This window comes from Melanerpes formicivorus, unplaced genomic scaffold (genome assembly GCF_026170545.1).
Source record: "Melanerpes formicivorus ecotype bairdi unplaced genomic scaffold, bMelFor1.0.p_v2 SCAF_53, whole genome shotgun sequence".
NCBI classification, from domain to species: domain Eukaryota; kingdom Metazoa; phylum Chordata; class Aves; order Piciformes; family Picidae; genus Melanerpes; species Melanerpes formicivorus.
Genome location: NW_027142405.1, coordinates 2866443 through 2881562, shown reverse-complemented (window position 1 = coordinate 2881562; position 15120 = coordinate 2866443). Strand labels below are relative to the sequence as shown.

Sequence of the window (15120 nt, the reverse complement as noted above, 5' to 3'; positions counted from 1 at the left end):
TTTTTTTCATGAATATATGCAGAGAGGGTGCAAAAAATTGCATCTGTAAAATGTTTAAATGCTGAATCATACAACAGAAAATTTACAAGAGCACTTAACTTCTTTATACATGTCAGCTTTCCTCTTATAAACACAAAAATATTTTAACAAATCTTACAAAGATCAAACCCTTTTGCCCTTCACCAGAAGAAAAGTGGTGAAGAAAGTGTATTACCTGGAGGAGAAGAAAAAACCACCCAGATAAACAAAGTGTAAGCCTAAACAAGTACCAGGGAAACAGCATCTAGATGGTAAGGATTTCAGCCCTGCACACCACAGCACAGGACATGAGCCCCCAAGGAAAGAAGGGCTGGCCCTGCAGAGAGGAGCATGATTCCTCCTGCTGACACAAAGCTGCTTTCTGCTGTATCACTCACCACATACACCAACAAAGTACCCTTTATTTCAAACACAGGCATCTGAGGGCAGCATCAGTCCAGCCAGGAGACCTCAAACTGGGAAGAGGTGGGAGCGCTTCAAACAGCCTGGCTAAACTCAATGCTCCCATCTGCAACACACAGAGCTAAGCACTGCCTCAGATGGGGCAGGACAGAGGTCCATGACTGCTGCCAGTTCGCCTCAGTGTCAGACTTGGACACTTTGAATCACACATATTTAAAATACACATTTGTTTCAGAAATAAGCAGTGTTGCACCAGTCAGCTCTCACAAGGTGACCCTTGGTGCCCATGATGCCAACATCAAAGTAGTATGCAACAGTTCTGCTTTTCTTCATTCACAAGACTTGCTCACGGGGCAAAGCAAATGCTTGCACGAGCCAAGCTCCAAATAACTGACCAGAAGTGAGGTTTCTTTGAAACTGAAAAAAAGGCCAGTCGCACAAACCAGGAAATGAAAGGAATAGAGATTTGCTGGGCAGTCTGGGGAGTTTTGTGTTTGGGTAGATAGCTTCGGAAAGGGCCAGCTAGAGACCTTCAAGAAACTCTGGGATATGCACACGCACAGTGAGACAGCCCAGCACCAGGGCTGCGGTGCTGTACAGCTGGCAGCACTCCTGAAGCCATCCAGATCAGTTCTCTGTACATCACATCCACTGCATGGGCCCCAGCAAACCACAAAGCTTAGGCACCTTCCTAAAATTCAAGCAACTCACTGCAAACATACTGCAGCATCACACATTCAACCTGTCTGGGATCACCTGGCATGAGGCCACCAGAAGCTGCTGCTTCTGCTTGGGCATCCAGAAGGCACAAGCAAGTGACTGAAGTCCATAATTTTCAGCCAAGAAAAGACAAAGCCACTTGGGCAGAATGGGAAAGAGTGGGTTTGTGTCCTCACAAAAGCTGGTGGACCTTGTCAACCAATATCATCTTGTATAGCCCAAATTATGACACTCAGTAAAATTCCTGGTAGGCAAATGACTCTCCTAACAACAGAAATTTGCTTGATTCAAAGAACTAATTAACTTGAGGCATCATAACAAAACCTCTGATACAAGTGAAAAATGAGAGTAAACTTTTGCTGTGGGCTGCACCAAATCATAGGAGTTTACTCTTTCAGGAACACCATGACCTTCTCCATGGGAAGCAAAGAAAATTACTCCAGTATGAATGGAACTAAAACAAATCTATGAAATGCTGTTTAAAAATGGGTACTTTATAATTACTAATTATAAAATATATGTGAGTAGCATAAAATGTAGCTCTAAATTATAAAAACACATTGGTTCTGGGTACCTTGAGTGTAGTAACACAAAATAGACCTTTGGGCTTTCTGTTCAGCACAACTGTTCATCTCAGTCTCTGTTACTCTACTAACTAGACAACAAATAAGTTAGGCTGAAGTTTTCCATAATCTTAGCAGTAAGGTAGACCACAGTAGAATCAATTCTCATTATTTCAGAAGAGGCAAATTTTCCCATCTTTATTGCCCACCACATGAATCAGGGAATTAGGGTCTGATCCTGCATGCTCAGGTGTGAGATGTCTTTACAACCTGTACACTCTGTCGATCTTTCATATTGATGCTTTTTTAAACGATCTTCTTATATAAGGATGCCTTAGAAGGATTGCGGGGGGGCTTGTATCCCAAATAGAGGATAGGATAGGATAGGATAGGATAGGATAGGATAGGATAGGATAGGATAGGATAGGATAGGATAGAATAGACCAGACCAGACCAGACCAGGTTGGAAGAGACCTTCAAGATCATCACATCCAACCCATCAACACAGAAGATGGGGGTTTTGATTTAGGCAATAAAAATATGTATATAGGATGTCATAGTATCATAGTATCTGTCAGGGTGGAAGAGACCACAAGGATCATCCAGTTCCAACCCCTCTGCCATGGGCAGGGACACCCCACACTAGATCAGGCTGGCCAGAGCCTCATCCAGCCTGGTCTTAAACACCTCCAGGGACGGGGCCTCAGCCACCTCCCTGGACAACCCATTCCAGGGTTTCACCACTCTCATGGTGAAGAACTTCCTCCTCACGTCCAGCCTGAATCTCCCCACCTCCAGCTTCATTCCATTCCCCCTGGTCCTATCACTACCTGAGATCCTGAGAAGTCCTTCCCCAGACTTCTTGTAGGCCCCCTTCAGATACTGGAAGGCCACAATTAGGTCACCTCGGAGCCTTCTCTTCTGCAGACTGAACAGCCCCAACTCCTTCAGTCTGTCCTCATAGGAGAGGTGCTCCAGCCCTCTGATCATCCTTGTGGCCCTAATGTCAATTTTTCTTTTCCCAGCACATTTCCAAAAAGGTCTGCTCAACAATAGAAGCATTTCTCCTGTGAAGCTGAAAAGCTGTAGGCTTCCTTTACCTATGAGCTCTAACAAAGCAGTCCTTATTCAGGTCTTTCAGGACAACTGCTTCACCCTGAATCAGTTTTTCTAAACAAGTCACATTTGGGATTTCTATCTTTGGTCATTTACCTCAGCATCAAATTTCTTATTAAAACCTGTGAGAAAATTGTTGGAAGGGTTTTATCCTCATACAAAGAAATCTACTAATTTCACTTCAAGAATCTTTGGTCTGAGAGAGTGGATGAAAAATACGACCTCAAAAGGAATTTGTTTGAGAAAAAGATGAGAGTGACTGGGAGAAGGAGATTACAGTGCAAAACAGACTTCAATTTTTTAAAGTGGCAGGCACTGTAACACAGCCACCCTCTGTGGTAACAGAAAACAGAGCAGCCTAAAGCTGATTTCACTGTCCCATTGTGGAACTGCAGAGGATTTCTGCCTACTTGTATATCTTCAAGCAAATATAAAGGTAAGATCCAGCTACCCTTAGCCCATTTGAGTAAAAGTTTTTAACTTATCTTTGGACTTTATATTATTGGACAGACAACAGTAAATAGCATTTAGCATCATTAAAGCACTGCAGAAACATTAATTACTGCTACCCCTCACGCCTGTCTTTGGGGTATGTAACCCCATCTTTAATAAACTATCTATTATTGAACAGAAGCAGTAACTATATCCAATAGTTCTAGAATAAATACTGCAGGGAAGCATCTATGCTATAGCATGACAGGTATTTTCTTTTTATTGACAGGTGATTCTGTAAGCAGGAATTATCCTCATTTTAACACATGGACATGACATGCTGACCTGGATCCTCAGCTATATTTTATACAGCTTCAGAGACAGCTGGGAAATTACAGTGAAGTATGTGGCCATGGAGAAGTGCAACCAACTGCAATAAAAATCCAGATTTCCAGCAGTGGTCTCCAATTTTAGAATCTGACCTTTAAACGTTTAGAGCCCCATTTTCAGAAGGGCTGAATGCCCTTGCTTCAGAGGGAATACTGTAGCTGTCACTTTTGTTTCCCAAGGGAGAGAGATGTCTGTGGATCATTGTCAATGTAATGCAACCAGCCTAAAAACCCCAATGTGTCCCTCAGTTAAAGGCCCCAGGGCAAACTGGTGATGAAGGCAAGGTGGGTGGTGTGCTGTACGGCCCTGAGCTCTTCCCTGGGTGCTACCTCCACATCAGCCACCTGCCACAGAGGAAAGAAGCAAGATGGTAAAAGGGGTGAAGTCTGGTACTAACATGCACCACATCACACCAATGGAGTTCATGGGTGGATTTACAGCTACATTCATTTAGAAGTCACAACTAGTTGGAATTCCGTTTTTTTCTCCAATTTGTGTTAGCATTATTTCTCATGCTTGCAATGAATCTCTTACAAAGTGAAATTTTCTTATGAAGTTAAATACCAAACTGAAAGAAAAACAACAAAACCCAACACTGTATAAAGGTTCTCACTAAACTGGTTCTCCGGACCAGTGGTGCAAAATAGCTGCCTTCTGGAGAAGAAAGCAACAGGCACTACTCCTCCCACCACTTCAGCACAGGTACAGCTCCAGTCAACAGAGTTAACATGTTCAAATGGGTTAAGCTCTCAAGTGTTCTCAGGCAATGAAAACCCATGGTGCACTGGACACAGCCTTTTTAAGAAACTCATCTTCATAAGACTTCTCTTTCAAGCTCTAAAGTATTTCAGTCTTGGTCAATTTGTTTCATCTACATGACCAGTGGAAGGTGTGCCTGTAGCTCCTGCTCTCCTTATCATCATAGTATCATAGTATCATTCAGGGTTGGAAGGGACCACAAGGATCATCTAGTTCCAACCCCCCTGCCATGGGCAGGGACACCCCACACTAGATCAGGCTGGCCAGAGCCTCATCCAGCCTGGTCTTAAACACCTCCAGGGATGGGTCATCATGCTGTTATGGAAAGACCTCCAACTAAAGCCTGGGCCACTGCTACCAATCCACATATGAGCTCTTTAGATGCTTGGGTGGACATTGTGTCTGTGCTAACACCTGCCTACTGAATTTCTACTGCTTTTGGTGCCTCCACCAGGCACTTAGACTGGCACCAGCAATAGAAAGTGCACATGGAGAAGACATATATCCCTTCTGCTCTGTAGGAATTAGCCTCTGAAAGGAGTTAATCTGAATTCAAACTGAGGAATTAAACATAAATGGAATAATGTTGTTTTCCCAGACTTTACAGATACATCTGTGTGCAGTGCTTTTATAAAATATTATCCTTCATATAGTTTAATCAAATTCCCACTCTGTGGAGAGATCTGCATTAACTGTGAAAAAATATTTAAGAAACCAAAAAAGGTTGAATTTGTATTACAATACAAATGGTGACTTTGTGTCCATTGGTGCATTCTGGGCAAGACAATTGCCATCAGTTGTGTTTCTTTAACAGAGGAAAGAACTTGGCAGCTTCATTAACAGAGCAATATTAATGAAAAAAGGAAACATGAGACACCTTCATTCCATTAGGCAGTTTAGCAAAACAAGGATAAGGCAAAGAGGAAGAGGACAAGGAAATAAACCAGGCTAGCACAGGGTGCATTGGTAAAACCACAAGACGTGAAAACCCCACAAATTTTAACGTGCAAGGGATATTGGTACACTGCAATGCTCGTCTGTACAGCTCCTGTGTCTTTGTCCTTGAGGCTTCCTTAAAGTAAGACTCTCAACTGCAAGTTCATAAATAAAACAGAAATGACAGTAGTGCCATAAAAACATAGGTAGAAAAACAGCAGAAAGCCAAGGGCTGGACACTCTAATCTGTCACAAGTGCCCCCTAGCTTTATCGTTATCACTCTTAAAGAAAACATATAAAGAAAGCATTCTGTTTATTATAAATTGCATTTGCCTGCATTGCACTCTGTATTTAGAATGTACTGCCTACCTTTCTGCTTCCCTTTGAAGCTGTGGATGGAGAATAAATATAGCCTTTCAACATTGGCAGTAATGCCTGCCCTCCAGTCACGACTGGTAGCAAAGTCAGACAGTATTTATAAAAGAAATCAGTTAAAAAGTAAAACAGACAATATAATTTAAGGCTTTTGTCCCTGCTAGTCTGCTCAACAGACTACACTTTCTCAAAACAAGAACATTTACCACTTCTGTTACAGTAACCAGAGATCGAAGTTAAACACAAAAAAGGTCACATTTACGGCTGCCAAGAAGGCAAAGTTCCCGAGGCTCAGCCAAATGCAATAGCAAAGACGCTCTTGACAACACTCCTCAGGTGCCTTGCGTGGAGCAAGGCAGACCAGTGGAGGGTGAGCGTGACACAACACTCAGGCTGAGCACCTCATTCAAAACCTTGCAGCCCTTATCAAAAGGGGGTTGGAATTACAATGGATTCTATAGTGCAAACTCGTATCAATTCCCATAGATAAATGCACAGACGGAAGTCCAGAACTAAAGCCATCACTGGCCACTGTTGTCAGGAGCACCAGCCTTTAAGGAAATAAACACCAGGGAGCTAAGCCTGGGGTAACTCCAGCTCTTGAGTGAGGTTTCAGTGAACAGGTATAACAGAGAGAGAGAATCAGTTCAGTGGTGAGGCGCCAAATTAAAATGAAGGGTTCAATAAATGACATCCTTCCAGATTTAGAGTAACTAAAAATTGTTGATAACTGAGTTTGTTAACCTTGAGTGGGACAGAAAAAAATACCCACTTCACTTCAGCATGTTCATAAGGTTTAAAGGAGAGTTTGGCTTAGCCTGGTCCGAATCAGTTTTTAACAGGGTACTTGCTGCCACCTGATGTACGCTGTTGAAAAAATACACTGATCATCACCTAGAAAAGAAACTGTGCACGATGTACTTGGTATATCCATGCACATGCAGCCACCCTACATAACACATAATCAAGATCCCAATACCACACAAAAATTAGGAGCTGTATCACAGAATCATAGAATGGTAGGAATTGGAAGGGATCTCTGGAGATCCAGTTCAACCTTCCTGTCACCCAGGTCAGGTGACACAGGAATGTGTCCAGGTGGGATCTGAAAAATCTATAGAGGAGAACTCCATCATGGCCTTTCTTAAAATATGAGCTTCATGGCAAGTTCACTACATGTTACTGACAAAAGGCATGTCCAATGGCAGGGGATATGCACACTCCTAATATTTCAAGGTAGATCTGTCAGGTTTGATCTGAGAAAATAACAGTTTTCTTAAGATAGTCCAGTTGCTCAAAGGACAGCCCTAACTTAGATGGAAATAGTTTTGTTGGATTTTACTTCTTTAATTGAGATCAATAGTATAAATCAAATTGATTTCAATTCTGAAAGAAATGCCATGGCAGCCAGTTGACAGGAAACTGTCAAATACATTTCTTAACATCTTGTTACCTTTAACTGGACACAAGCTAGCGGACAGAACTTCATCAGGCTTCTCCCTATCCTCTTTTTCTAAAATACCCACAACTTTCTGAGAAATCTGAGCATCAAGAAGAACCCACAGAAAACATGACAGTAACAACTGGGGCTGCAAGGGCAAAGTAATACTGCAGGATCAAGTCATGTGCAGCTGATGACGATGGTAACATTTTAGAGGTCTCATATTTAAGAGTATGGACTACTGAATAGTGTCCCATTTTACTTTAATGAAGCAAAAGCTTATACTATATGTACTGCACAATTATCTAGACTTTTCACTGGGACTGGTTAGTGATAGAGGAGCCTGTAAAGAATAGGCACTTAACCTCAGAATTGGCAGAAAAAGGAGTATTATTTGGTAGGTATGGCACCAAAATACAACCATTGTGCTTTCCCACATACATATGCTGTACAGACAGAGGCTCAAACAGACAGAGCTTTAGGTTGTTGGTGGGCTATGTTTTTTCTTTTTGCTTCGGCAAGACTTGCAAATGCAGCAGATGATGCAGGGAGATGCCACAAGCAGCAAGGGAGAGGTCACCAATGCTATGATACCTAGTCCAACAAGGATCCCCACAACCTGAAAAACATGGTGGTGAAAAACGTGTTTAGCTAATGCGGAAAACAAAATACAAGTTATCATACATAAGCACAGCATAGGTGACAGAAAATAGATAAAAACATGTAAATAATCATCTCAGTCCTTCACTGAAGAGTAAAATCTCTTTGATTCACAAAAGCACGAGAGCTCTGCTAAGCCGACAGGGAACACACCTGCGTTCGGTTCCACATCACCGAAGCCCGCGAGTGGCCCAGCTTGTTTCTGCAAGGGCCTCTGTCATAGTGCCTTAAGAAGATATCATTCTGGAAAACAGAAGGAGAAGCTGTGAGAGCAGGTTACAGTACTGCAGGCAAAGGTTCAAGGCAGGACTGGAAATACAACTTTCCTAACGCTGCTTGAAAATTACCAGCTGTCAGCAGACAAGTTCACCTGTCTTTCAAATAATTATTTAGAGAAACTTCTTGCAGTTTCAAAAAGTGTGGTGTGTTTGGGACCTCAGCCATTGTATAGCATCTCTCCCTCCCCTGCTTTTGAAAAGCAGGAGCATATGCACTGCACCTATTGCACAAGTCCCTAGTCTGTAATTTGGTGATGATTAAGGGGCCTGTAAACAACAGGTATTTCTGAAAATTAGCAATTTGAGGGATCATATTCCCGAGGTACTTCTACCCTATGTTCTCCTGCTATCTCTCATTTTATAGTAATATTCTTCCTAGGCTCAATAGGAAGATTAAAAAAGCAAGATCCCTGTTTCCTTTCCCTTTTTCCAGTAATACTTATTAAAGAATCCATTTCTTCTTCAGAAGGTGACTAATACCCTGCATTACCCTCACCCAGCTAGCTGTGCTGTAATCTGAGGCTGCTTCCTCTTTTGTTCCTCAGTCATGCTCTTGGCTTTGGCAGGTACTACCTTCGTCTACACCTGGACCTCTTGTAACCCTCTACATTTAGAAAAACTACACTGGAATCACACAACAACAGTTTGTTTTTTCTTCCTCTTTTGAATGGATAATTACTTGGTATGAGTGTGTCTGTGGAGTCTGTGAGAATCTGACAGTCTTCCAGTTCAGCGCGGTGTTAAGCAATCACTGTGTACTGTATGCACTCTGAGGCAGGGCGTAAGACTTGTGTTGAGGAAGCACGTTCACACACATAAATGAGGACATAACACTAAGTGAAACCTGCTTAGCATGCTGAGAAAAGGAAGGACGAAGAATGAGGAAGTTTCATCAGTTTCTGGCTGTGAAATACAATAAGGAAGAAAACAAAAGCCAAGCAGCATCTAACATTTTATGTCGAGTAATTTTCACACTCCCACAGTTGTTACTGATGACTATGCCAAAAAGTGAAGCTGTCATATACACAAGCACATTACATTCTCTACTCATAATCCTGCATGGACGCCTGAAGTTGATACTAGTTGAGATTAGTTGGTGTCACCTGATAAATAAATAGCAACCTGTGCTTCATAGTTCATGTTCATAATCCAACATTTTTATCCTCAAGCCTACTAACTAATTCCTCTCTTCAGCCAACATGGCACTAGAGATTGAGTAGTATAGGTGACCTAATCCACATGAGCTCTTAACACACTTGTCCATGAAACAATCCCCTTCACCCAGCATCAAACCAGTTTTTGGACAGGCTGTGACTGCTGCAGTTGGAGCAGGTCAAGTACACTTCCAGCTCTCAAACAAACTAATTTCACTGCACTGGAAGAGGGAATGAGACAAAGTGCTGGAAGGGACCTCCAGAAAGAACCAGTCTGTCCCGTTTCACTCAAAGACCTAGCACAGGACCTACACACAATGGGTATAATCCTTTATAGGAGTAGAATGTTGATATAAATAAAAAGCACTCAATGAATGAGAGGCAAAAAATTAAGTAAGAAGCAGAACTGAGCTAAAACCTACACTAGGATATCAGCAAATTGGTGGAGAGCTTGTACAGGGCCTCATAATAGCCTCAACCACATTATCCTTTAACTAGCTGCTTTTTGTTGCAACACTTACATCCAAGTTCTGTAGACAGTACCAGCAAAATGTGTGCTTGCAGTTCTTGCACATCATCTGAGCACATCCCTCATTTCGCTCAATATATATCCGGCAAACTGGGCACTGCTTAATTGGTGCCTCTGTCTCTGTTCCAATAAGGGATCTAGAAGAAAAAGGAAATATTAAAGGGAAATGGGAATGTAGTTACTGTTGATATTCACCTCCACTGCCTAAAGTATACTGTGATTATTTTAGAGAGCATCTAATGTTGTTGTCTTAATGCATGAAGCTTGTTATGTTCAGTACAATACACTGAAGTATGCTCACTACGAGTTGTAAGAGCATGTAAAAGTGAAACTCCATTCCCTTGATCTTTTATGCTACATAACATTTACAGTACTGTCCCTGCCTAAGAAAATAGCCCTCAGCTCCACCAAAGCCAAAGATCAAACCTAAAGAAGACAAATCATGGCTCCTGGGTAATTCCTATTCGGTGAAGTCTCTAGCAAGCACAATGTTTAGATTTTTCAGTAAGTCTTTCATTTCTTGCAAAAGATTATAGAAAACTTTGAACGCATTTGACTGAACCAAATCTGATTCTGAAAACAAAGATGGATGGCCACAGATATTATATAATTTAAACACAAAAGGGTGGTTGTTTTTTTTCCTGTAGATTAATGTCTTATGCAACCTTATGTGTAAGTTAGTTATACCTAAGCAAAATGAGAATAAATCAGAAGTCTCACACCAAATGGGACATCTTACACTCTGTGTAAGAGTTAAGAGTCAGCTATGATGAGATTCTATAAATACTAAGCAGGGGTGATTTCTTAGTCACAGTATAAGTGAATTTTGGATGTCAGAAAATTAGTGTATTGGATTTTTCTTATGGGCACAAGTCAAAGTTCTAGCATGCAAATCCTGCAAGCAAAGCCTGGAGGCAGATTCAAAGCCCCAAAGGGTTTCACCTACCAGAAGTGTCAGTGGCATCACAGATTTGGTAAGCACCCAATTTCAACTAATAATTTAACTAATATTTAGACTGGAATTATGCTTAGGAACTGTCAAGAGAAATGGAAAGTCTCTGAGATGTTATAAGGAAGCCATTCAATGAAACTAGCATGAGGCACAAAGCTAGCACTCCATGCCAAAAAGAAGAGAAAGACCATGTTGCCTCTGGGAGTTCTCCTCTTACCCCTGCTCAGTTAGTACTGGAGTAGTTAGGTTTTCCTGGCATAGACGCTGTGGGTGCCAGGCCTCCTTGCAAGAAGAACAGAATGTCAGGCGGCAAGCTGGGCACTCCACTGGCACTGGTGCTCCTGACTCACTCAGTGCAATATGGCACACCGTTTGGCAGTCAGCTGCAGGGCACCACATTCTCTGGGGATCCAAGTGAACTTCTGAAATGTAACAGAGAGAGAGAAATAAAACTGGTTGCACAATCCTCTTCTCATTCCAGCAGCATGTGACTAGGTGAGCAAGCCCCAGTTCTGCAGGTGGGTGTGAAAGCTGAAGCCCTCTGTGCCCATGATACCCACAAGCATTTGGGCCTACTCCTCCTCTTTAGGCAGCTCTCTAGTTGTGCTCTGCTAAGACAGCTGCACTGGAAGCATGGCAAGAACGGCAATAGACAACATGAAACGTATATTTTGCCTTTATAGGGAGATATAAAAGATGAACATAAGGGCTGCTTGCTGAGAAGCACACATCTTGTGACATGTCTTTCACACATGTGCACACCACGCATTAGCTTTCGTGTAAATGGCAGAACTGCCATTAAATTAATACCAAGGCAATTCCCATGCCTTATTATCTGTCCTCTACCTACAAACTGATTTTCACTTTATAATATGATTGTTCTTTGGCAGGTATGAGATTACAACAGTGGAAGCAAGATTCAGGGTGGAGACATTGATTTGCAGATATCACCACATGGCAGAGAATGATAAATGTTGATTCTTCCTCTCACATTCCAGCCTTTATTCAAGGAATTTGGGCTTGCAACAGAAATCCAGCTGAAACACTTAATTGTTAGGGCTGTCCAAGGTGTGTGTGCTTTCTGCTGGCACAAGTCACAGAATGGGTGACGGTTGGACTTGGTGATCCTTAAGGGCTTTTCCAACCTTATTGATTCTATGATTCTATGATCTGGGTTGCAAAGGACCTCCAAAGGCCATCTAGTCCAACCCCCTCTGCAGTAAGCAGAGGCATTCTCAACTAGATCAGGCTGTCCAGAGCCCTGTCGAGCCCCACTCTGAATATCTCCAGGGATGGGGCCCCAACCACCTCCCCAGGCAACCTGTTCCAGTGTTCCACCAGCCTCATAGTAAAGAACCTGTTCCTAACATCCAATCTAAATCTGCTCTTCTCTAGTTTGAAGCTAATGACTCTTGTCCTAGCACTTCAGGCCTTTGTAAACAGTCTCTCTTCATCCTTCTTGTAGGCCTCCTTCAGGTACTGGAAGGCCGCTATTAGGTCTTCCCAGAGCCTCCCCTTCTCCAGGCTGAACAACCCCAGCTCCCTCAGCCTCTCTTCATAGCAGAGGTGCTCCAACCCCATGTCCAATTCCCTCAGGTGCAGCCAAACACTCCTACTTTGCAGAGCCTCCTTAGGAAAAGACTGTTGTTCCTGTAATAGCTATCTGCCTTTCCTTCTCTGGTACCAATACTGAAAATAAATAGATGGAGGGGATATCTCAGAAACAGGTGGAAAACCCTGACTGTGAGATGTCAACAGGCATTGTAATGTTCTCTGTACCTCCAGCAGATTATACATTGTTCCACTTGAAATAAAAGGCTGCAGAAGGGCCCCAAGACATATTCTGTGGCAAAGTTCACTGAAATAGTTGAAGACACTTCCTCCAATGCACACACCCCCTGCCTGCACTACTTCTTTACTGGAGGTTGCCAGTAGCCCACAGTGAAGGGGGCTGGTGGATCTGTATCTAGCAGATGCTTCAGTCAGCATGAAAAGCAGTGGTATCAATTCAGCATCCAGATACTCAGAAATTAGGAAGTGTACAACTAAAAATGTGTTCAAAGTAGTAAAATTCTCTCCCAGGCTCTCTAGCATTTACATATATATGCATGAACATCCAGGGAGACGGACACCCCACAGAACTCATCACCTAAAGTGCACTAAAACCTCAATTCTTTTCCACTATGCTATACCTGTCTGTTCACCTTGACAAACTCCAGTTTGTCTAAAGCCATCCATTCCTCCCACTTGTCCAGAACATTTAGAGTGAGGAACTGCATCAGGATGATCACCTCTGCTGGCTGCAGGACACACAAGTACACAAGGCTCTGACGACTTCAGGTAATTTTTAAGTCTGTGTCAGAATGCTCTGACATCTATGGAGAATTTCTACATCCATGGCAATGGCTGTCATCTACAATTTAGGCAGTGCCAGCAAAACACCTGTATCATCTACCTCCAGCCACCTCAAGAATCTAGCTGCAGTTTCTCCTCTTATTTTATATACTTATACTCTTATTATACTTTATATATTACTTATTATTACTTACTCTTATTATACTTTATATATTGCTTATATTCTTATTATATATATATATACTTTCTTTGCCACCCCAAACATACAAACATTTCGCTTTCTACTGAATGAAAACCACACCAAAATAGTTTGCAGCTTCACTGCTGCAAAATTTGTTTGCAGGAGAAGAGAGTGACCTGGATGGGCAGTACAAAACATTTCCCAGGCCAGGTTAGGGTCATGTCTGAGAATAGAGTTTCAGGTCAGCAGAAGCTAATAAGCCAAGTCCAATTGAAGAATCCAAGAAGGTCAGCTTTGGGAGCAGCACTAAATCCAGGACAGACAAAAGGTCTTGGCCAGGGCTGGGATTAGTGCTGGTGACCAGGCCAGAGCAGCTTTACTTAGCAGGAATCATTGTTCCTAGGCATCAGTAAGTTGCATTTATTGCTGGGGCCAACAGGCAAGACAAAAAGGCTATGTTTAAGCCTGCCACTTGGATGCCAGCTTTACTCATCATGAAGGAAGACAGATCTTAGAAGCCTAATGAAGAGACATAGGAGGATTTGTAAGACTTGGGCAAGAAAGAAAAAGAGGATTTAAAAAACAGACAGTTTCAGGCTTCTGTGTGTGTGGGAGGCAGCAAAAAAAAAAAAAAGGATTTAACAGGAGTTGGACAAAAGATCATGAGTTCAGCTTTGGTTTGTTATAAAGGAGGAGTTACCAGGCAATTACTAGTTCTACAGTATTCTGGTAAAATAAGGTATTACATGAAACACATTAATGTAATGCAAGAATGTTTCTCTTTCTTCACCCCTTAATATGGTGATCTAACAAACTCTAATTTCCACTGTCTAGTCTGTAGACAAGCCACTGCTTGGCTTCTGAACTTGAAGAACTTCCTAAGGAGTTAAAAATAAACAAGAAGAAGGTAAAATAGGAGAGAGAAATTAAAAAAAAATTAAAAAATATATCAAAGCAGGGTTTGGGATTATTTTCTTTCTCTTTCTGCCTGAGTGCTTGCAAATTATAGCTATAATCTGTATCTGCCCACAGATTCTGGGGTATCCTTGAATCTACTCATCTTGCAGTTTTTCTATTTTGTGGTCATTCACCATGACTCAGGTCAGGTGAGATTCTGTAAAAATCCATACAGTACTCTATCTGAACCTCTTCTCAAGTGCATTACTGTACCTAACTTTGAGAGTCATCTGTCTTTTCATATACGTTCCCAAACCATCTGTATCTAAGTATGTATGCAAAGCAAAACCACAAATAGAGTATCACACAGTATCACAGTATAGCCAAGGTTGGAAGAGACCTCAAGGATCATCAAGTCCAACCTGACACCACAGACCCATGACTAGACCATGGCACCAAGTGCTACATCCAATCTCCTCTTGAACACCTCCAGGGATGGTGACTCCACCACCTCCCTGGGCAGCCCATTCCAATGGGGAATTACTCTCTCAGTGAAGAACTTTCTCCTCACCTTGAGCCTAAACTTCCCCTGGCGCAGCTTGAGACTGTGTCCACTTGTTCTGGTGCTGGTTGCCTGGGAGAAGAGACCAACCCCTTCCTGGCTACACACACCCTTCAGGTAGTTGTAGAGGGCAATGAGTCTTTAAAGGTGCACCCTACACTAGCCTCCAGAATCACATCTAGTCCTATCAGTACAATTACCACCTCAGGGACCCAGGATGAGCATGCTGCAGAAAGAGCAATGGAGCCTCAGGCCCACAATCTGAGAGTGTTGCCTACAAGCTTGAGTGAAAGCATGGTGTTTCAGTGAGATGCCACTCTGTTGATTCTGCTTCACTGAAATAGTTTTACATTTGTCTGTGGAGCACAGTGAGACCTA

The 15120-nt window shown here is 42.3% G+C and overlaps 1 protein-coding gene across 5 annotated transcripts in view; it reads right to left on the bottom strand.

Moving 5' to 3' along the window:
* Positions 1 to 5140: 5140 nt before the first annotated feature.
* RNF144B (ring finger protein 144B) overlaps positions 5141 to 15120 on the bottom strand; it is a 103394-nt gene continuing 93414 nt past the window's right edge. For all 5 annotated transcript variants that reach the window (XM_068160842.1, XM_068160843.1, XM_068160844.1 and 2 more), the window contains 4 exons: positions 10965 to 11169; positions 9788 to 9932; positions 7988 to 8077; positions 5141 to 7793 (listed from right to left, as the gene is read on the bottom strand). In XM_068160842.1, coding sequence (XP_068016943.1) covers positions 7653 to 7793; positions 7988 to 8077; positions 9788 to 9932; positions 10965 to 11169 — 581 coding nt within the window. In that variant the 3' untranslated portion in view covers positions 5141 to 7652. The remainder of the gene's footprint in view (positions 7794 to 7987; positions 8078 to 9787; positions 9933 to 10964; positions 11170 to 15120) is intronic.